Source organism: Anomaloglossus baeobatrachus, chromosome 3 (assembly GCF_048569485.1).
Source record: "Anomaloglossus baeobatrachus isolate aAnoBae1 chromosome 3, aAnoBae1.hap1, whole genome shotgun sequence".
NCBI classification, from domain to species: Eukaryota; Metazoa; Chordata; class Amphibia; order Anura; family Aromobatidae; genus Anomaloglossus; species Anomaloglossus baeobatrachus.
Window position 1 is genome coordinate 406,588,986 of NC_134355.1, and position 23,245 is coordinate 406,612,230.

General features: G+C 44.7%; 1 protein-coding gene across 1 annotated transcript in view; it reads right to left on the bottom strand.

The window, feature by feature from the left end:
• Positions 1 to 6,945: 6,945 nt before the first annotated feature.
• Positions 6,946 to 23,245, bottom strand: part of GFRAL (GDNF family receptor alpha like) — a 122,659-nt gene continuing 106,359 nt past the window's right edge. The window contains exon 9 of the mRNA XM_075338450.1: positions 6,946 to 10,171. Coding sequence (XP_075194565.1) covers positions 10,102 to 10,171 — 70 coding nt within the window. The 3' untranslated portion in view covers positions 6,946 to 10,101. The remainder of the gene's footprint in view (positions 10,172 to 23,245) is intronic.

The window sequence follows — 23,245 nt, forward strand, 5'->3', positions numbered from 1 at the left end:
TGGAGAAAAGGTAAGTAACTATTCAAAGCGACAGTGCTGACGTGTGCCAGGAGCCGGGGTAAGCTAGTAACCATGGTACACATCGGGTAACTAAGGAAAGCGGTTTCTATAGTTACCTGATGTGTACCATGATTACCAGCCTACGCCGGCTCCAGCACACGTGTGCCGGGAGCCGGGGTAAGCTAGTGGTTTCACACATCCGGCTTTTCTCCACTTTGTCTTGCTGGTGGGGGCTTCCGGGGGTGCAGCAGTCACCTGGGAGTAGGGGCTCTGTGTGGGTTTGGGGAATGCGTGCGGGGGGCGGGGCCAGGGCAAGGGTCCAATGCATGAGGGGGGCGAGGCCTGGCCGTGTGGCCAATGCGTGCAGGGGGCCGGGGCAAGCGGCCAATCCGTGCGGGGAGCGGTGCCGAGGCGAGGCGAGCGGCCAATGCGACGGTTGTCACTGTAACAACATAATTTTGGAGCAAGACAGACAGACAGAATAAGGCAATTATATATATACTAGAAGGTGGCCCGATTCTACGCATCGGGTATTCTAGAATTTACGTATTGTGTAGTTCATGTATGATTTTTGTTATATATATATATATATATATATATAGATGTTGTTGTGTGTAGTTACCAAGTGTTTGTGTAGGGCGCTGTACATGTTCTGGGTGTTGTCTGGGTGTGACGGGGGGTGAGAGCAGTGTTGTATGTGTGTTGTGTTGTTTGTGGAGCGCAGTGTGTCTGTAGCGTTGTGTGTGTGTTGCGCGGTTTGTGTGTGTGTGGTGTGTTTTGGGGGAGGTATGTTTTGTGCAATGTGTGTGTTGTGCGGTATGTGGGTATATTTGTGTGTGCAGCGTTGTCTGTGTGTGTGGGTGTCTGTGTAGGGCAGTTGTTTGTGGTTCCCAGTGTGTGTGGTGTGTTGTGCAGTGCGTGCGCGCGTGTGTGTGTGTGTTGGGGGAGGTGTGCACTTCCCATCGTGCTCCATCCCCCATGCAGCGCACTCCCCATCGTGCTCCATCCCCCATGCAGCGCACTCCCCATCGTGCTCCATCCCCTATGCTGCGCACCCCCCATCGTGCTCCATCTGCCATGCTGCGCACTCCCAACCGTGGTCCATCCGCCATGCTGCGCACTCCCAAACGTGCTCCATCTGCCATACTCCGCACTCCCCATCGTGCTGCATCCCCCATGCTGCGCACTCCCAAACGTGCTCCATCCGCCATGCTGCGCACTCCCAAACGTGCTCCATGCGCCATGCTGCGCACTCCCAAACGTGCTCCATCCCCCATGCTGCGCACCCCCCATCGTGCTCCATCCCCCATGCTGCACCAGCATCAGCCTCTCTACCCGCAGCATCAGCCTCTCTGCCCGCAGCATCAGCCTCTCTCCTCCCAGCATCAGCCTCTCTACCCGCAGCATCAGCCTCTCTCCTCCCAGCATCAGCCTCTCTCCTCCCAGCATCAGCCTCTCTCCTCCCAGCATCAGCCTCTCTCATCCCAACATCAGCCTCTCCGTCCCCAGCATCAGCCTCTCCGTCCCCAGCATCAGCCTCTCCGTCCCCAGCATCAGCCTCTCTGTCCCCAGCATCAGCCTCTCTGTCCCCAGCATCAGCCTCTCTGTCCCCAGCATCAGCCTCTCTCATCCCAGCATCAGCCTCTCTCCTCCCAGCATCAGCCTCTGTCCCCAGCATCAGCCTCTCTCCTCCCAGCATCAGCCTCTCTCCTCCCAGCATCAGCCTCTCTCCTCCCAGCATCAGCCTCTCTGTCCCCAGCATCAGCCTCTCTGTCCCCAGCATCAGCCTCTCTCCTCCCAGCATCAGCCTCTCTCCTCCCAGCATCAGCCTCTTTCCTCCCAGCATCAGCCTCTCTCCTCCCAGCATCAGCCTCTCTCATCCCAGCATCAGCCTCTCTCATCCCAGCATCAGCCTCTCTGATCCCAGCATCAGCCTCTCCGTCCCCAGCATCAGCCTCTCTGTCCCCAGCATCAGCCTCTCTCATCCCAGCATCAGCCTCTCTCCTCCCAGCTTCAGCCTCTCTGTCCCCAGCATCAGCCTCTCTCATCCCAGCATCAGCCTCTCTGTCCCCAGCATCAGCCTCTCTCCTCCCAGCATCAGCCTCTCTCATCCCAGCATCAGCCTCTCTCCTCCTAGCATCAGCCTTTTCTGTCCCCAGCTGATGCCTTTTCGGTCCCCAGCATCAGCCTCTCTCCTCCCAGCCTACCCCAGCCTCAGCCTCCCCCAGAATCAGCCTCTCTTCTCTCAGCCTCCCCATCCCAGCCTTCCCCAGGATCAGCCTCTCTCCTCCCAGCCTCCTCCAGCACGCCGTGCTCCTCTGCCGACACTCACAGATCCGATCGCATACACTCACACACACCCGATCGCATACACTCACACACACCCGATCGCATACACTCACACACACACACATTGACGATATTGCACATACACGCTCATACAACATCCGGAGATACCACATGCTTCTGGCCATGTGATCCTCCGGCAGGTCCTGGAAGCTCACAGCACAATATCGCCGCCGAGAAGCAAGCGATATCCCAGGATGTTGTGAGTGTGTGGATGCGATGTGATGTGTGTGTGAGAGTGAGTGTGATCTGATGTGTGTGTGTGTTGTTATGTGTGTGTGTGTGTGTGTATTTTTCGCCGCTGCAGGACCTTGATGCGCTGGTAACTATGCTACCATGGTTACCAGCGCATCTCGTCCCCCGCTCGCACGGGAGCCCACACCAGCATACGCCGGCCAGCCCCAGCAATGCGAGGGTATGTGTCGGCTGGTTTGGCGGCGCACGCTGATGTGGGCTCCCAGGGGTACAGTACTCACCTGGTAGTCGTAGCTCCGTGACCGTGTCTGTTCGGGGAATGCGGGGGGGCGGGGCCAGAGCTAGCGTGCATTGCGTGAGGGGGGCGGGGCGTGGCAGAGTTGCCAATGCCTGCAGGGTGCCGGGGCGAGAGGCCAATCTGTGGGGGGGGCGGAGCCTGGGCGAGCGGCCGGCCAATCCGTGTGGGGGCGCAGCCTGGGTGAGCGGCCAATCCGTGTGGGGGGGCGGGGCCATGGTGAGCCCAGCGGCCAATCAGCTTTGTGTCACCGTAAGGACACAATTTTGGAGCAAGACAGACAGACAGAATAAGGCAATTATATATATAGATATATATATATACACTGTGCCTTGTGAAAATATTCGGCCCCTTTGAATTTTTCAACCTTTACCCACATTTCTGGCTTAAACATAAAGATAAAAATGTTACATTTTATGCTGAAGAGTCAACAAGTGGGACACAATTGTGAAGTTGATCAAAATTTATTGCTTATTTTAAACTTTTATAAAAAATAAAAATAAATAACTGAAAATTGGGGCGTGCAATATTATTCGATCCTTCAAGTTAATACTTTGCAGCGCCACCTTTTGCTGTGATTACAGCTGCAGTCGCTTGGGGTATGTCTCTATCAGTTTTGCACATCGAGGGACTGAAATTCTTTCCCATTCTTCCTTTGCAAACAGCTCGAGCTGAGTGAGGTTGGATGGAGAGCGTTTGTGAACAGCAGTTTTCAGCTCTTTCCACAGATTCTTGATTGGATGCAGGTCTGGACTTTGACTTGGCCATTCTAACACCTGGATACGTTTATTTGTGAACCATTCCATTGTAGATTTTGCTTTATGTTTTGGACCATTGTCTTGTTGAAAGACAAATCTCCCTCCCACTCTCAGGTCTTTTGCAGACTCCAATAGGTTTTCTTCAAGAATGGCCCTGTAATTGGCTCCATCCATCTTCCCATCAATTTTAACCATCTTTCCTGTCTCTGCTGAAGAAAAGCAGGCCCAAACCATGATGCTGTCCCCACCATGTTTGACAGTGGGGATGGTGTGTTCAGGGTGATGAGCTGTGTAACTTTTACGCCAAACATATTGTTTGGCATTTTGCCCAAAAAGTTAAATTTTGGTTTCATCTGACCAGAGCACCTTCTTCCACATGTTTGGTGTGTCTTCTAGGTGGCTTGTGGCGAACTTTAAATGATATTTTTTATAGATATCTTTGAAAAATGGCTTTCTTCTTGCCACACCTCTATAAAGGTCAGATTTGTGCAGTGTACAATTGAATGTTGTCCTATGGACAGACTCTCCCACCTCAGCTGTAGATCTCTGCAGTTCATCCAGAGTGATCATGGGCCTCTTGGCTGCATCTCTGATCAGTCTTCTCCTTGTTTGAGATGAAATTTTTGAGGGATGCCCGGGACTTGCTAGATTTGCTGTGGTATGATACTCCTTCCATTTCAATATGATCGCTTGCACAGTGCTTCTTGGGATGTTTAAAGTTGTGGAAATCTTTTTGTAACCAAATCTGGATTTAACCTTCTCCACAACAGTATCACGGACCTGCCTGTTGTGTTCCATGGCTTCATGATGCTCTCTGTGCTTTAAACAGAACACTGAGACTATCACAGAGCAGGTGCATTTATATGGAGACTAGATTACACACAGGTGGCTTATATTTATCAGTCATTTAGGACAACATTGGATCATTTAGAGATCAATGAAATTCTGGAGTGAATTTGCTGCACTGAAAGTAAAGGGGTCAAATAATATTGCACACCCCAATTTTCATTTTTTTCTTTTTTTTACAAAAGTTTAAAATAAGCAATACATTTTCTTCAACTTCACAATTGTGTCCCACTTGATGATTCTTCCCCATAAAATTACCCTTTTTTGTCTTTATGTTTGAAGCCTAAAATGTGGAAAAAGGTTGAAAAATTCAAAGGGGCCGAATACTTTCGCAAGGCAATGTATATACACACATATATATATATATATATATATATATATATATATATATATACCCCTCCTGGTATATATTCCCATCCTTGGCCCCTCCTGGTATATATGCTCTCCTCCTGGTATATATGTCCCCTTCCTGGTATATATATTCCTATCCGGGGCCCTTCCTGGTATGTATGTTCCCATCCTGGGCCCTTTGTGGTATGTATTTCTCCCTCCTGGTATATATTTAACCCTCCTGGGCCCATCCTGGTAATATGTCTCCCTCCTTGTTTATTTGTCTTTTTCCTGGTATATATGTCCTCCTCCTGGTATATATGTCCTATCCTGGGGCCCTTCTGGTATATATATCCCTTTCCTGGGTACATTCTGGTATATATCCCCATCCTGGTTTCTGTCCACTTCCTGTTATATAAATGTCCTCCTCCTGATATATATGGTATATACATCCTCTTCCTGGGCCCCTCCTGGCATATTTGTCTGCCGCAAAAAAAGAAAGAAAAAACTTTTTACTCATCCTCCCCGGCTCGCACGTCATGCAGCGTCCTCTTTGAGCTGCAATGCATTTCAGCTGGATTTGCATCAAAGGGTGCATATCCAGCTGAAGCAAGGGGTGGGCCCCCAACATCTCCAGAGATCGTCCCACTCCTTTATTCAACTCGCCAAGCACTTACCTTTCCCCACCGGCTGCCACGTTCTTGCCCCCTCCACAGCTCTGTTACCTGCAGCAGCGTGATGAGGTCACAGGGTGATTACTTCATTGGCTGAGTGCTGGGCAACAGGATGACATGCTGGCACCCTACTCTGCTCCATTGACCCTGCCTCCAGGACATGGCTAATTCGCATGCAATACCTTTTGCATGTAAATTAGCTATGTATAGTGGCCGAAGCCACATGGCTGGGCCCCTCTGCTGCAGCTGTGACTGGGGCTCGGTGAAAAGGGAGGCCTGATCCATATTGACACTGGGTCATGTGGTTATTAGTTTTGAGATACTCCAATATGGCATCTCTTAGGAACCGCTCAAGGATTTCACCCACAGTAGAGGTTATACTTACCAGCCTATAATTCCCAGGCTCAGATTGTGTCCCTTTTATGAATAATGGCACCACATTTGCTATGTGTCAGTCATGCGGTACAGTTCCTGTTATTATGGAATCTGAGAAGAGTAAAAATAAAGGTCTGTCTATCACAATGCTTATTTCCTGCAATACACAGGAGTGTATGGCATCTGGGCCTGGGGATTTATGTACTTTAGTGTTTTTGAAATACTTCCTGATCGGTTAAACAGGTGACATTTATTGAGGCATTTATGGTGTACCTGATCATGTCATCTGTCATGGGATTTTCTTGTATAAAGACTGTACAAAAAAGAGTTTAGCAGATTGGCCTTTCCTTCATCTTCTTCCACCATTTCATTCAGACTGTTTTTGAGGGGGCTAGAAAAATATGTGTATCTTTCATAAAGATTCATTTTTTCCACCTACATATAAATTCCAAACTTTTGAGCATGACAGAGACCTTCATATTATTTCATGAAAATTAAAATGGCACAAACAATTTGTGTGCACAGACAAGTGTACCTAGTTTGGAATTGGGAATCCCTGTCACCCTCATACCTGACTTTAGGCTACTTTATGATCTTCAAATTAAGCAAAAGTATATGACTAAAATTTAACCTTTAATGGATATACATTAAAATAAGGTTAGAACACTTCCACATAATAAACATCATCAAGTTCCTACAGTGAAACCCACTAGTAAGCCAAAATCAAAAAGGACCACCTACTACAGCAGAGGGTAAATCACTGAGCATGCCACTGACATATATTGAACATAAAAAACACAATAAACAATTGCAAAATACAGAAATAAATGAGCATTTGTCACTTCCCATGAAGTAGGACAGTGGTCCTGTAAAAAAGGAAATAGAAAAAACACAAAAAACTCAAAGAAATACAGTTCACACAGTGACAGTGATCAGCTGTGCACTAGCACCAGTTATGTTCCTGGAGGACTCTGAACCATGGTACTGCTTGAAACTGCTCACACCCCGACTCGTACAGATCTGGTGAGATAATTCCAATCTTATGCTAGTGCACAGCTGATTTGGCCCTTCCCCACTCGTAACCTATAAAAAGGGAAAATCCTTGGGAGATAGATTGGTACACAGTCACTTCACTCTACCAAAATAAACCACGTGACTTTCTTCAAGAATGAAAGGCTGCTTTAGACATAGTGGTTGTGTAGCATGCCATTTTAATACATCACCAGACAACATTACAAGTACAGTGAAGAAAGAAACATTTCTGATTGTCCCTCTGACCTCAAAAATGTGGGGAAGACAACACGTGAATTAAGACCAAGGGTTGAGGAACACCTTAGAGATATTGTCAACAGAAAAGATACTCATTAAGAAAGACAAATGGCTGATATACATGGTCTAGTTACAATTGAACTAAAATATATGTGTGTAGACAAAGTGAAACCATTAGTAAGGGGAGGTAATTGGGATGAGATTATCTTATAATGTGGGACGAGATGAATTTTACACTTCAAAAGACAAACACCCAACGATTAGAATGAACATCTCACATTTAGCTTATTCCTTTGACAAACAGAGACTAATAAGGACATATAAATAGGAATAGTCAACTTGGAGTGATAACACCATTACTTTTACCTTAGGATACCAACCCCTGGGGTTAAGCAGGGTCCAGCAGTGTTAGGTAAAATATCTTGGGCATTAATAGGTATGTCATTGCTCCCTCTCCATAATACCCTCTCTCAACATGAATCCTTCTCTTTTTTTGTTTCTCTATACTATATGAAATCTTGTAATCTCCAATTGATAAATAATGACACACATCTTTTCCATCCTAATACTCTAACCTCTGTTATGCCATTTTTTTCTACCTCCATTAACCCTCTATGGAATAATTTATTTCCATTTCCTTCTCTCATAGAGGACTCATTTTGTTTAATGTTGACATTCACAATTAGGTATAACGCTTGATCATAGAATAATAGAATCATAGAATATTAGAGTTGGAATGGACCTCCTGGGTCATCTAGTCCAACCCCCTGCTCAAAGCAGGATTCACTAAATCATCCCCTTCTTATGCATATTTAACCTTAAGCACCTTTAAGCCCTGTGGTTCAACGCTTTTCTCCAGAGTATGTGGAATGCACACGTCATATTATGGAGATCCTGACCAATGTTTTAAACCAAACCTGAAGTGGTGGTTACACCTATTTAGCAGATCAGTAGGGGAGAGGTTGCTTATGATAGTCATAGAAATAAAAAAACAAATATTTTAAGTGGAATTAAAAGCCTTTCAATATATTTTGGAGGAGTAATTCTCTGGAGGGGAAAGTGAATTGTCACTTATGCGCTCCAAGTTATCTGAATATACTGTATGTGTTCCATTTAGCAATACACCGGAAGTGATATCACACACTAAAGGGGGCTTTACACGCTACGATATCGTTAATGTTTTATCGTCGGGGTCACGTTGTTAGTGACGCACATCCGGCGTCATTAACGATATCGCAGCGTGTGACACTTACCAGCGCCTTTAAGCGACCTCAAAAATGGTGAAAATCGTTCACCATGGACAGGTCGTCCCAAACTCAAAAATCGGTAAGGGTTGTTTGTCCATGTTGTTCATCGCTCATGCAGCAGCACACATCGCTATGTGTGACACCGCAGGAGCGAGGAACGTCTCCTTACCTGCCACCGGCCACAATGCGGAAGAAAGGAGGTGGGTGGGATGTTACGTCCCGCTCATCTCCGCCCCTCCGCTTTGATTGGCCGGCTGCTTAGTGACATCGCGGTGATGTCGCGGTGACGCCGAACATCCCTCCCCCTTGAGGGAGGGATTGCTCGGCAGTCACAGCGACACCGCCGACCAGGTAAGTGCGTGTGACGCTGCCATAGCGATAATGTTCGCTGCGGCAGCGATCACACAGTATAGCATGTGCGACGGGGGCGGGTACTTACACGCTCGATATCGCTAGAAATTGCTAGCGATATCGTAGCGTGTAAAGCCCGCTTAATAGTCTTGAAAGTTTCCATGCCACTCACCATTTAATATGCAAACCACAGGTGGGCACTCAATAGTCCTGGAAAGCTACTGTGGTTTAATCTGGTTTTTAGTTCTTATGCTACCTATTGCACTCTTCTGATTAATCTATTGAGGAAATACATTAGAAGCAGGGAACATGTGGGAGCATCTGTGGCATGATATCCTCCATGATGGTAACATTTAGCTGTTTTGAATACACTGGATGTTTTAACCGCTGGATTGATTTGTGGATACGACCTGAACATGTGATGAGAGTGAGACTATTCTATTTTATTCTCTGCTTTGTTATTATTTTCCTATTATATACACACTAAACCTGTTGTGTCTAATACGCTATACACTTTGTGATGATACAGTACAGATCCTGTCTGTGATATACTTTAGTTTATTATTGTCAAACCCCTGGAATGATTGGTGGCTACCACCTGAACATGTGATGAGACAATTCCATTATACTTTCTCCTTGGTTATTATTTGCCTTATATATGCACACTATACTTGTCATATATAATAAGCTATGCACTTTATGATGATATAGTACAGGTCCCTTTTGTGATATAGTTGAAGTAATTCTTGGCTGTGAGTCTGTTTTTACATAGCTAAATATTTTTTGGGTTTATATTTAAGCACTTTAATAAAAAGTAATTTCTAAGAATTATGTCTACCCATACCAGTATCCTGCCCTTGTTGTAAGCTGTTATTTTCAGTGCCTGACCATGCTCCAATTCATGGTTTATATAACTCCTAGCCAGAGGAGGGAAGCATTAGTAATTTATGATAAGTGAGTACACAGACAAAACAGCATGTCATGCACATTCTGCTTTCTGAAGTAACACATGTCCCTGCCTGAAGTAACACATTTCTATGCCTGAGGTAACAAAGCAATAAAAAGTTGAGGTTTAATAATTATCTCTACCTATACTAATATCCTATGTGTAAATTGGTAGATAACCTGCTTCTGTTGAGGAACCTTGTTAAAAAAGGGGCATATTTATTAGGTTATCTTAGTACAGGAACATTTTTGAATACATCCAATTTTGGAACTTACAACTATTCCAGGACCTATTGATTAAAATGTACTTTATTCATAAAATAACCCTTCTAAACATATCTCTGGTACCAGTGGAAGTAAGGAACCAAAAATAAGACTCAAATAGTGAAATATCATTGTAATTTATGGTAGCTTAGATACAGCATAAATATACAGTAATTAGCTTTCTCATAAGTTATATTTCATAGTGTCTAGGAATTTATTAAGCTTTCAGAAACATTTCCTTGTGGGACAGCAGTTTTCTTCTGTGATCTGCAAGCACTGTAAGAAAAAAAAGTAAATTACATCATGTAAAAGCTCTAGAATGATTACATAGATGTATTCTGCGTTTTTTTCTGTAAATAGAAAATTATGTATCTCTAAATATGGCTGTAAATGTTAAATCATATTTTCTCTTTATATAGTATATTCCATCTGACTCTCTGGAAATTGAGTAATGGTCCATTAATTTTCTAAATCACAATTTTTACTGAGCTTTAAAAATTGCAAAAAAGCAGATTTTCCAAAGCTTCCATGATACATTATGTTGAATAACCTCAATATCCACTATAACTATTAGTCATAACGCATATATTTTAATTAAAGTAAAAATAAAAAGGATTTAGGAGTGTTATTAAACTTGTAATATAGATCATTGTGCTATTTTGAGAAGACTTAAAACTGACATTTATGGCCGACAATACAAAGAATTAATTTGCCTAAATAAGCAGCAACAAATTAGTTGATAGGTGTGTTTTAGTTGGTGTTACAGACATACAGTTGAAATTAGAAGTTTACATATAGCATCTAAAAAGGCACATATGCATGAAATCAGAATAAACCTTTCCTGTTTTAGACCAATTAGTATTACCAAAATTATTTATATTTGCCAAATGCCAGACTAATGAGAAAGAATGTTTTAAGGCATTTGTATTACTTTCTGCAAAGTCAAAAGTTTACATACATTTCATTAGTATTTAGTACCATTGCCCTTAAGCTGTATGACTTGGGTCAAACGTTTTGGATATCCTTCCACAAGCGTCTCACAATAGTTGGAAGGAATTTGGGCCCATTATTCGTGACAGAACTGGTGTAACTGAGCCATGTTTGTAGGTCGCCTTGTTCGCACCAGCCTTTTCAGCTTTGCCCATAAATTTTCAATAGAATTGAGATCAGGGCTTTCTGATGGCCACTCCAAAACATTGACTTTGTTATCCTTAAGCCACTTTGTAATCAGTTTGGCGGTATCCTTCAGGTCATTGTCCATTTGGAAGACCCATTTCTGCCCAAGCTTTAAGTTCCTGGCTAATGTCTTGAGATGTTACTTCAATATTGCCCCATCATTTTCTTTCCTCATGATGCCATCTATTTTGTGAACTGCACCAGTCCCTCCTACAGCAAAACAACCCCATAACATGATGCTGCCTCACCCATGTTTCACAGTTGGGATGGTGTTCTTAGGCTTCAAAGCTTCTCCCTTTTTCCTTCAAATGTAACAACAGTCATTATGGCCAAACAGTTCAATTTTACTTTCATCAGACCACAGGACATGTCTCCAAAAATCAAGGTCTTTGTTCTTATGTGCATTTGCAATTATTAATCTGGCTTTTTCTATGTTTCTTTTGGAGTAATGGCTTCTTCTTGGCTGTTTTTGCTTTGACCACAGATTGTGCAATCTCTGTTTAAATGGTGAAATGGCAACTTGTGCCTAGACCCCCCAGCAATCTCTATTTAGATGGTGAAATAACAACTTGGGGCTAGCCATATAATTTGCCATCACTAATGAAAAGCTGGGTTGTGGCACACAACGTTCCCCACATTGGGGAGTGTGATGAATGTTTACAGTATAGAGACTGAGCAGTATAGGGGGACACAGTGTAAGGACAATGTAAAGAGGTGGCCCTGTATGGAAAGGAGAGGGCAGTGTGAAGGGCATATATGATAAGAGTGACAGCATGTGGGTCATATTTGCGCAGGGAATACAATGAGCATCAATTATTTATTCAGGCACACAATGTATGGCAGAATTTTTTATTCAACAGCATTATAATCACTCTGCTATTTTAAATGGTATCATGCCAGGATGTGCTGCAAATGATCAGAGAATTTAGAAGTCTGCAGAGACAAGCTGTGGATGTGAAAATTCATCATGGAATCTGGACAAGATGAACAAAAGAAAGAGAATTTATTATGACCAGAGACAAACAGCGTCACCTATAAGGTACTAGGATGTAAATGTTTGTGATGCTGACTAATTCTCATCATTAGGGCTCTTTTTCACTTGTATACTGCTTCCGATGCATGCGTCAGCTGAGGGTCATGCGACTGTGATGCGATCTTGCCATCGCATCACAGATGCAGAGAAGATGGAGGGAGCACTTTCTCACCATCTCCTCCACTGTCTATCTCTGTCTCTGTCTCACATGAAAATCACAGGTGGAGAAGAGCACTTACTGTGGTTCCTGTAAGGTCCGCTGACTGATGAATGATAACAACTAGAGATGAGCGGTGTTCAAATCGAACTGTTCGCCAATCTCAAATTCGACCTGTTTTAGGTGATGTTCGAGTCGTTCGACGAACGCGAACAATTAGCTTCAAGTTCGACAGTTCGAGGTTATGCTCAATAATGGTTCGATCACCAAAAGCGTAACTGTTTTTTCACAGTAATACTTTCATTCAATGTTAATACAGTGGAACCTAGTTAACGAGAACAATCCATTCTGGGAGTGTGCTTGCTAACCAAGTTACTCGTTCAGCAAAGCAAGATTTCCCAAAGAATATCATTGCAATGCAGACAATTCGTTCCACAACTTGTTAAATGTCCCATCCTGGTCCCCTATTGTGCCATTCCACACATGCACAGACACACACAAACACGTAAAAACACGTACAAACACACACAAACACACAAAAACATACACAAACATACATGCAGACACACATATTATGCTCACCTTACCTTCCGTTCCATCGCCGGCCTCCTGGGACTTGCAGTTTGCCGGTACAGGATATGTATTGGGTAACCATACGACCGATGCCCCGGATCTTTCGCTGCCTTTGAGTAGCGTCTGACAGAAGTTCCTCCCTCGTCGCTATGGTTACCCGACACACGTAGTTCGCCACTACAGGATGTGTATGGGTAACCATCGCGACAAGGGAGGAACTTTCTCTTTCAGACGCTACTCAAAGGCAGCATGCTGGCAAATCAGAGGCAAGCGGCTCCTGCCTTTGACGTCAGCGCTCTGGCAGCCGACGTTCCAGCATCGGTCGCATGGTTACCCGATACACATCTTGTACCGGCGAACTGCAAGTCTCAGGAGGCCGGCGATGGAATGGAAGGTAAGGTGAGCATAATATATATGTGTGCGTTCGTGTTTGTGCATGTTTGTATGTGTTTGTGTTTGCCTGCCATTGCTTTCAATGGTGTTCTAAGGTGTTCGAAAGTGTTCGACGGACACACCCGCTGTTCGACGAACCGAACCGAACTTGAACACTAGAGTGGTGGCTCATCACTAATAACAACGACTCCCAGTATCTCCTTATCATTGTTATGGATGTATTGGAAGTTGTAGGTTCAAGTGATACAAATGTATATGATCTGACCTAACATTATAATCGATAAACCATGTACTGATGAGGGGTTTGCTGCTGTGTTTCTATACTGATGGGCGTTCTACTGATGTATTTTTGTACTGCTGCTGGTTATAGTAATATATTATAGTACTGCTGGTGGTTTTGGTGATGTGCTTCTGTACTGATGGGAGTTCTAGCGATGTATTTAGATACTGCAAGTGGTTCTGATGATGTATTATTATGCTGCTATTGGCTGATTCCGTATATATGGAATAATCCATAACTTGTAAGATTATGTGATACATGTCTATGTTAATAAATTGTTGTGCCGTCTGAAAAATTAAGGGTTACTATGTTTTTATTTATGTTAGGAGTATTAAAGGGGTTGTCCAAGTTTGTGAAGAGAGGGGTAATCCCGGCACACAGTATATGAAAAAAATGGTAAGTCCAGGTATAATATGCTTGAACAAAATTTCTTTATTTTTCACCAATTATTGTACTGCCCGCCCAACGTTTTGGCTCATGCAGGAGCCTTCATCAGGGGTCAAGAGCACTAAGAAAAGGAATATGGTATACAAGGAAAAACAAACAGAAACAGTATTTACAAAATGCATCATGACATTACATCAAAGAAATTATAAGGAAAAAAACCTATTGAGGACTATGGGAAAGATATGAAACTATTGTCGTGGTGTGAGGGTTGACCTAAAAGGATCTAACCGCTAAGAGAGAAGAAAAGAAAATCCTGTGAATATGAAGGGTGAAAAAAAGGGGGGGGGGAGAGAACGAGGAAAAGAAGAAGAGAATAAAAAGGTAAAAGAAGGGACCTAAAGAGATATAGAGAGAGGGAGAAGGAAACAGGGAAAGGAGAGAAACTGAAAAGTATGGAGTAGTCAGGAAGCAAGAGAATTACTGGAGAACATACCCGAGAAATTGGTAATGGTGAGAAATCATGTAGGTACAGCAGGACCTGTGAGCGAGAGGGAATTGTAGGAAAAGAAGGAAAAAGAGGAGATGCATAAGATATCACATAGTGTAATTAAAGGGGTGAAAAGTAGTAGGACCATGTTTGACTTACTTAGTGTAGTCAGCTAATGGGTTAATCCAATCCTCGTTCTCTCCCCCACCCCTTTTTTTCACCCTTCATATTCACAGGATTTTCTTTTCTTCTCTCTTAGCGGTTAGATCCTTTTAGGTCAACCCTCACACCACGACAATAGTTTCATATCTTTCCCATAGTCCTCAATAAGTTTTTTTCCTTATAATTTCTTTGATGTAATGTCATGATGCATTTTGTAAATACTGTTTCTGTTTGTTTTTCCTTGTATACCATATTCCTTTTCTTAGTGCTCTTGACCCCTGATGAAGGCTCCTGCGTGAGCCAAAACGTTGGGCGGGCAGTACAATAATTGGTGAAAAATAAAGAAATTTTGTTCAAGCATATTATACCTGGACTTACCATTTTTTTCATATACTGTGTGCCGGGATTACCCCTCTCGATTGACTTATTTTTTTCCCGAGCACCAGGATTATAGCAGTGAGCACAATTTATTCTCTACTGTTACTATTGATTTTTTGATTGTAGCTCCTGCCTTCCTATCACTCTTTTGGATATGTCGTTTTCTACGTTTTCATATAATGACGACGATACTTCCGCTATATTATCTAAAGTGCATGTATCCAATCAATTTCTTATGACTCCTACTGAGGAGATTCGAAACAAGGATTACGAGAAGGAGTTACGCCGACACACCGCCTTGGAACTACATTATATCACTCTGGCAGAGTATCATAGGGCGAAGAGGATTCCTCGTGGACTTCGCATCCCCTTACGACCGACCCTCTTTTCGGACAATACCTCCTACTGCGATAAATACGAGAGCATTCTAAATAAATGCTCTATGGACCTTATATTACTAACTATAGAATTCTTGGAGAAGGAGATTACGGATATTGGTGTCAACATTACCACCATTGAGCAACAATTACAGAATACCCTTTCATCCACAGAGTTTTCGTCCATCAAAACTAAAACCGAATCCACGATTCTCGAATTTCGTAAAAACTTACAAACACGCAAACGAGAGAAATTCCAGCGAGACCAACAAGACTACGTTAAGAACCAAGTGTACACATGGCGTTCATCCAGTTACACCTATCCAAGACGCTCACCCTACCCTGGACATTACACCTCGTCCAACAGCTCGGACAGCGAGCAAAATCAAGCTCACTCTTCTCTTTTTTTAGGTCAGCGACGAACGCACAAAGGAAAACGCGGCGGAGCAAGGGAATTCGTCCCAAGAACAGTGACGACACGCTCACAGGTAAGACCAATCTGGTCTTCAACATTTCCTCATACACCCTGTCCCCCACCGAGTCATCAGTCCTTCAGAAGGGCTTATCGTTCTGTCCCACTCCACCCTTTGATTCCTTCACCTTAGACCAAGAGACAAGGAGATTCTTTAGGAACCTCCGTCTCAAGGTGCACTTCGACAATCTACAACCTAGTCCCTTGGACACTAGCGGTCCCGTGGCCTCAGACACGTTTCACCTGAAGGGTTTGGGTCTACGTATTCCCAGTACTTTTTCTCCACCTAAGAATCATCACCCAGTGGAGACATATATCTCCTTGGTTTCCAATGATATCAATCATCTCGTGGATAGTATACACAGAGGCACATTTCGCCTTAAACACAACTGCACACCTGATGAGACACGTGCAATCTCTAGTCTCAAGAACAACCCACATATTATTGTCAAACCTGCGGATAAGGGCGGGCCATAGTGGTCTTGGATAAAGCTTACTATCTCTCTGAGATTACTCGCCAGCTTAGTGACACCAGTACTTATGCCCCGATTTCACGAGATCCTACCTCTAACATATGTAGTATCATCACTAACATAGTTGATTATCATTTACAGATCGGCACTATAGACACAAAGCTAGCTGAGTATCTCCATAAGACCAACCCCATCACACCAGTCTTTTATATCTTACCCAAGATCCACAAAAATTTGACCCGCCCCCCTGGACGACCCATTGTTGCATCCACCGATTCTATCCTTTCCCCTCTGGCCATCACCCTTGATAAAATTCTGTCACCGCTGGTTCCTTCCATTATCTCATATCTTAGGGACACCACAGAATTTCTATCCCATGTGCATACTTTCGGGACATTACCCACCGACTGCCTACTAGTGACTATGGATGTTAACAGCCTCTATACCAGTATTGACCACCACCTAGGTATAGAGGCAGTTAACTGGTTCCTCGAACGATACAGCTCTTTTTCTGAGCAGCAACATACTTTTTGCCAAGACCTCTTACGCATTGTATTGGAACACAACTTTTTCCTATTTGGTGACCAATACTACATCCAGCGGAAAGGTACTGCGATGGGGTCGAATGTGGCACCCCCTTATGCCAACATTTTTATGGCCTGGTTCGAGGATCGTCATGTTTACAACTCTCCACTTTTTCAGTCTCACGTACTGACTTGGAAACGTTACATAGATGACGTATTTGTCATCTGGCACGGTGAGCTCCCTGAACTTCTCTCATTTTTTGATTCTCTGAATGGATGTATCCCTACCCTCACCTTTACATTACATCATGATCCTAGATCTATCAATTTCCTGGACACCACTGTAACACTGGACAGAGATGGTCACATAATCACTGACTTATATACCAAGCCCACTGACCGTAATAGCCTTTTACACTACACTAGCAGCCATCCCAAGCACATGAAGAATTCTCTACCCCTTTCTCAACACCATAGGATCGCTCGCATTGTATCTGACCCGGAGACCAGAAACACTCGCCATGTTGACATGAGCTTGAAATTTCAGGAACGTGGTTATCCACCACATATATCCCACCATAAGGTGTCACCTACTGCTAACATCCCTAGAACTCCTATGCCCACGAGGATTCCTTTTGTGTCAACATATCATCCTTTTAAGACACCCATTCGCAATATTATTCGCCAACATTGGCCTTTACTCTCCCGGTCATACCCATCCATTTCTGAATTCAGCCATCCTCCACTCTTCTGTCATAAGAAATCTAAAAATCTAAGAGACCATCTGGTAAGAGCCGACATCGGCTCCTCTAAACCTCTTCACCTTCAGCCCACTTTGACCACACAGAAGAATGGAACTTTTCCCTGTCTAGGCTGTACACAATGCTCTAATGTGACTAAGGGGCAGACTTTTACCCATCCTCATACCGGTCAGCAATTTCCCATTAAAGGTTTTTTTACATGCGACTCTTCGTATGTCGTTTATCTTATCAAGTGCCCCTGCGGTCTCGGGTATGTTGGGGAGACGACCCAACATATCCGAGACCGAATAAGCAAGCATAAATCCACAATCCGCTGCAAACAAACCTTATTACCAATCCCTTCCCATTTCATCTCACATAACCATTCCATAGCCCAGTTACGGTACCAGGTGATCGAACATGTCCCCCCCATTCGCAGAGGTGGCAGTCGGATCCAGAGACTTAAACTGCGAGAAGCCTTCTGGATCCACACACTCAAAACCCTGGAGCCCATGGGGCTCAACAGGGATTATGAAATTGTCTGCTGATATTACCAATTTTCATTATGCTTTTTTACATGTTTTAAGAGGTTCTATAGGAGTCCTTTACGTACCCATGATACCTATCCTTGATGTTACGGTATTCATTTACCCTTTTATATGATCACAGTATCCTGTAATTCGTATTGATTGTCTCTTTTATGACATATTATATCATGTTTTTGTATTATTATCATGTCCTTTATATCTTACTAGTCTATATCTCACCAGCTCATAATGTTATTTGAGATAAAGATGTTAGTACTTATTTATCCTATCATTCATGTAATCCCATGTATGTGACTTTACTCATGTTTTCACTTATGTTTTTAATGACATGTTCTATCCCTCTCTTTTAGATATCCTAGAACACCCACCACAAGCCTTATAGTATGCACTCTGGCCGTCTTCGCTCCAGCATGCTCCACAGCTGCCTATCTGTCTCACCTAGGACCTCTCAACCACAAAGAGTTTCTTCGGATTACGCTTTCCATCACCTATCACTTTGCACGGCGCATGCGCCCGTTTCATACCGCCCATCTACGCTCCATAACACTGGAGCGTGGAATGGGTACTGTGCAACGCGCATGCGCATGCACGTCATCATCGCGTCATCACCCTTGAATAATCACACAGTATGGGCGTTTGCCTGGCGCGCGTCCCCCGCCTATACCCCGCCCACGGGGGCGTGGCGGTCGCCGCGCGTCATGCGTACGCCCATCTGTCATCTCTTCTTACGCATATCCCTCTGTGTGTGCCTGGCGTGCGCCGCCCGCCGATGTCCCGCCCACGGTGGGCGTGGCGGGAGCCGCGCGTCACGCACACTCTCCACACTTACACTGCCACTCCTGTGTGGGGGCACTTGGCACGCGCCGACCGCCCATACCCCGCCCATTGGTGGGCGTCGGCTGCGCGCCATGCACACACCCAGTGACCACCACACCCCCCCACACCTGATGGCGATTCACACTCCACCTATGGTTACTCATGTGCCTGTATATAGAGGCTCATTTTCTACACAGTCCCTGGGCTCCCTCCACGTAGTTATCATACTACCATGCCACTCTAGGTAAGACATTTCTGCTATGATGCTTTACTTTGCTCCACTCTGTTCACTTTTTTCATGTGACTAACTTTACTTCACTTCACTTCTTGGTACATTACAGGCTTGTTCCTGGTGCTCTCACCTCTATCCAAAGTGCTCCTAGGTATGTTCCTACCCTTTCCTTGCTTCTCTCTCTTTGCCCTTTACATACCATTATAGTCATGATCCCCCCCTTTTTTTTCCCTAGCAACACTGACGTCATTTTGACAACTTACTTGTCATACTACATATGATTGATAATCGTAGTATACATGACTTTGTCCCATTGGTATGTATCCTCATCCTTATATTCTGTTTTAATTTATATTATACTACCTTACTGACACTGTTCTCATTTGGCAGCTTTCACCTTATATCCCAAACTACCGTGTGAGCCCCTTCACATCATCTGCAACCCACCCCCTTTTCGGTATGTACCGCTATATACAACCCCCCTTTTTGCCCCCCCTTTTCTTGTTGTCCCTTTAACTCTTGTTTTCACCTGTATTAATTATATATTCTCACATTAGGGTTTCCCTTGTCTACCTTTTCGGTAGCAACCATTTCCTCCTGTTGGATTAACCCATTAGCTGACTACACTAAGTAAGTCAAACATGGTCCTACTACTTTTCACCCCTTTAATTACACTATGTGATATCTTATGCATCTCCTCTTTTTCCTTCTTTTCCTACAATTCCCTCTCGCTCACAGGTCCTGCTGTACCTACATGATTTCTCACCATTACCAATTTCTCGGGTATGTTCTCCAGTAATTCTCTTGCTTCCTGACTACTCCATACTTTTCAGTTTCTCTCCTTTCCCTGTTTCCTTCTCCCTCTCTCTATATCTTTAGGTCCCTTCTTTTACCTTTTTATTCTCTTCTTCTTTTCCTCGTTCTCTCCCCCCCCCCTTTTTTTCACCCTTCATATTCACAGGATTTTCTTTTCTTCTCTCTTAGCGGTTAGATCCTTTTAGGTCAACCCTCACACCACGACAATAGTTTCATATCTTTCCCATAGTCCTCAATAGGTTTTTTTCCTTATAATTTCTTTGATGTAATGTCATGATGCATTTTGTAAATACTGTTTCTGTTTGTTTTTCCTTGTATACCATATTCCTTTTCTTAGTGCTCTTGACCCCTGATGAAGGCTCCTGCGTGAGCCAAAACGTTGGGCGGGCAGTACAATAATTGGTGAAAAATAAAGAAATTTTGTTCAAGCATATTATACCTGGACTTACCATTTTTTTCATATACTGTGTGCCGGGATTACCCCTCTCGATTGACTTATTTTTTTCCCGAGCACCAGGATTATAGCAGTGAGCACAATTTATTCTCTACAAGTTTGTGAAGAGTCTGCAGTCACTCTGACTGCAGACGTCTGAACTCTCACAGTGCACGCACTGCATACTGTCAGGATTCTCTGGTGCCGGCGGTGAGAGTGGGAAGTCACAAAAAATGGATTTTTGTGTACTCACCGTAAAATTGTTTTCTCTTAGCCATCATTGGGGGACACAGGACCATGGGTGTTATGCTGCTTATCCATAGGAGGACACTAAGTAGATGCAAAGATGTTAGCTCCCCCCTTGCAGAATACACCCCCTGGCCCAGCCAGGCTGCTTCAGTTTTAGTACACAAGCAGTAGGAGAACAAGTAACAAAAAACGTGAGTGAATGCTCATAACAAAAGAGTACTGAGAGAGAAAAAAGATAAGGCCAAACAGGGCAACAGGGAGGGTGCTGTGTCCCCCATTGATGGCTAAGAGAAAACAATTTTACAGTGAGTACACAAAAATCCGTTTTTCTCTGACGCCTCATTGGGGGACACAGGACCATGGGACGTCCTAAAGCAGTCCCTGGGTGGGTAAACAATAAACAACGCAACCCAAGGACTAGGAACCAGTCCCAGATAGCCAGGAGCGCCTACTGAGATAGGTGCTCCACTGTTTGCAGAATTTTCCTACCTAGGTTCGCCTCAGCCGAAGCCTTGGTATGGACTCGGTAATGCTTTGAAACAGTATGTAGGCAAGACTAGGTTGCAGCCTTACATTCCTGTTCCTCTGAAGCCTGATGCCTAATGGCCCAAGAGGCGCCAACTGCTCGCGTGGAATGAGTTTGCAGCCCACTAGGAATGGGCTTGAGTTGCAAGCGGTAGACCTCCTGGATCGCAGAGCGAATCTAGCGAGCCAGCGTTGCCTATGAAGCTGCCTGTCCTTTCTTATACCTTTCAGGAATGACGAGCAAGGAGTTCATATTCCTAAAGGGGCTGTCCTGGGTACGTAATATCTGAGAGCCCTCACAAGGTCTAGCGAATTTAGAGACTTTTCCACCCTATGGACTGGGTGTGAACAAAGGGAAGGCAGAACAATGTCCTCATTCATATGAAATGGGGAAGTAACCTTCAGAAGAAATCCGGAAGGGGGCGTAGAACCACCTTGTCCTCATGAAAGATCAGAAAGGGTTCACGGCAAGAGAGTGCTGGCAGTTCCGAAACTTGTCTGATGGACGTAATTGCCACTAAGAATGTTATCTTCCAGGAGAGAAGAGCAAGAGAAGATTCCTTAATAGGTTCAAAGGGGAACCTCTGGAGACCATCCAAAACGAGATTGAGGTCCCATGGGTCCAGCGACCGTTTGTACAGGGGAACTAGATGAGAAACGCCCTGGAGGAAAGTCTTGCCTTGCGGATTGCAAGCTAGGCGGCATTTATAGAATATTGAGAGAGATGAAACCTGCTTCTTAAGGGAGCTGAGAGCCAACCCATTTTGCAAGATGACTGCAAAAAAATCAACAATTCTGGATATCGCCAGAGGCATAGGTTGGACATTAGATTTCCTGCACTGGGAAAGGAAAGTTTGCCATGTACGGTGGTAAATACGGGATGAAGGCCGGCTTTCAGGCACTGTACATGGTGGAGATGACCGCGGGAGAGAATCTCGCTCTTGTTAAAGTCCAGGTCTCAATGGCCAGGCCGTCAGCTTCAGGGCTCTGCATTTCTCATGGGAAATGGGCCCTTGGGTCAGCAGGTCTGGGATGCTTACGAGGCACCATGAGCAATTGTACTAATTCGGCATACCAGGCACGCCTTGGATAGTCCGGTGCTATTAGTATCACTGGGACTCCTTCTGCCTTGATCTTCTTGATTACTTGCGGCAGCAGGGGCAGAGGCAAAAAACATGTAAGGTAGACGGTAGCGACTTCAGGAGACTAGAGCATCTGTGCCGATGGACTGTGGATCACGTGAATTGGCTAAGAATGCGGGTACCTTTGCGTTCAACCTTGAGGACATTAGATCCACATCTGGTGTACCCAAGTGGGTGCAGATGTGTGGGAACACTTCTGGGTGGAGAAACCACTTTTCGGCAGCCAGGCCTTGGCGACTTAGAAGGTCCGCCACCCAGTTCTCTACTCCCGGTATGTGTAACGCTGAAAACACAGACCCCGTTGATTCGGCCCAGGTGAGGATCCTGAGGACTTCGAGATAAGCTGTCTTGCTGCTGGTACCTCTCTGCCGATTGACATAGGCCACAGCTGTTGCATTGTCCAATTGAACCTGAATCAAACGACCTGCTAGCAGAAGGAGGGAACGACCTGAGCGCGAGAAAGATCACGCTGATTTTCAGGATGATTTCTGGGAAGGGAAGACTCCTGGGGCATCCAACGTCCCCAAGCAGTGTGGAGCTAGTACGCTGCTCCCCAGACTAAGAGGCTGGCATCCGTGGTCAGGAGTAGGCAGTCCACTTGGGAGAGAAAAACTCCCTCTCAATATGGAAGAGGACTGAAGCCACCAGCAAAGCGCATACCTGACTGAAGGCGTCAGGTAAAAAGTTCGTCCAAGGAAAAGGAGCTCTTGTCCCAGGCAGCTAGAAGCGCAAGCTGCAGTGGGAGGTGGTGTGGCTAAGCGAGCAGCACTGCCTCCATAACCACCGCTATCCTACCTAGCACTTTCATACGGAATCGTATGGAGCGAAAGGTGTACGTGGAAGGCAGTGTTCCGCTTGTTGTTTATAGCGGTCACCTTGTCTTGAGGGAGAAATATCAAGCCCCGAAGGGTGTCCAGAGACATGCCCAGGGAGGTGACGGATTTTGAGGGGAGCGGGGATGATTTGACTAGAGTCAG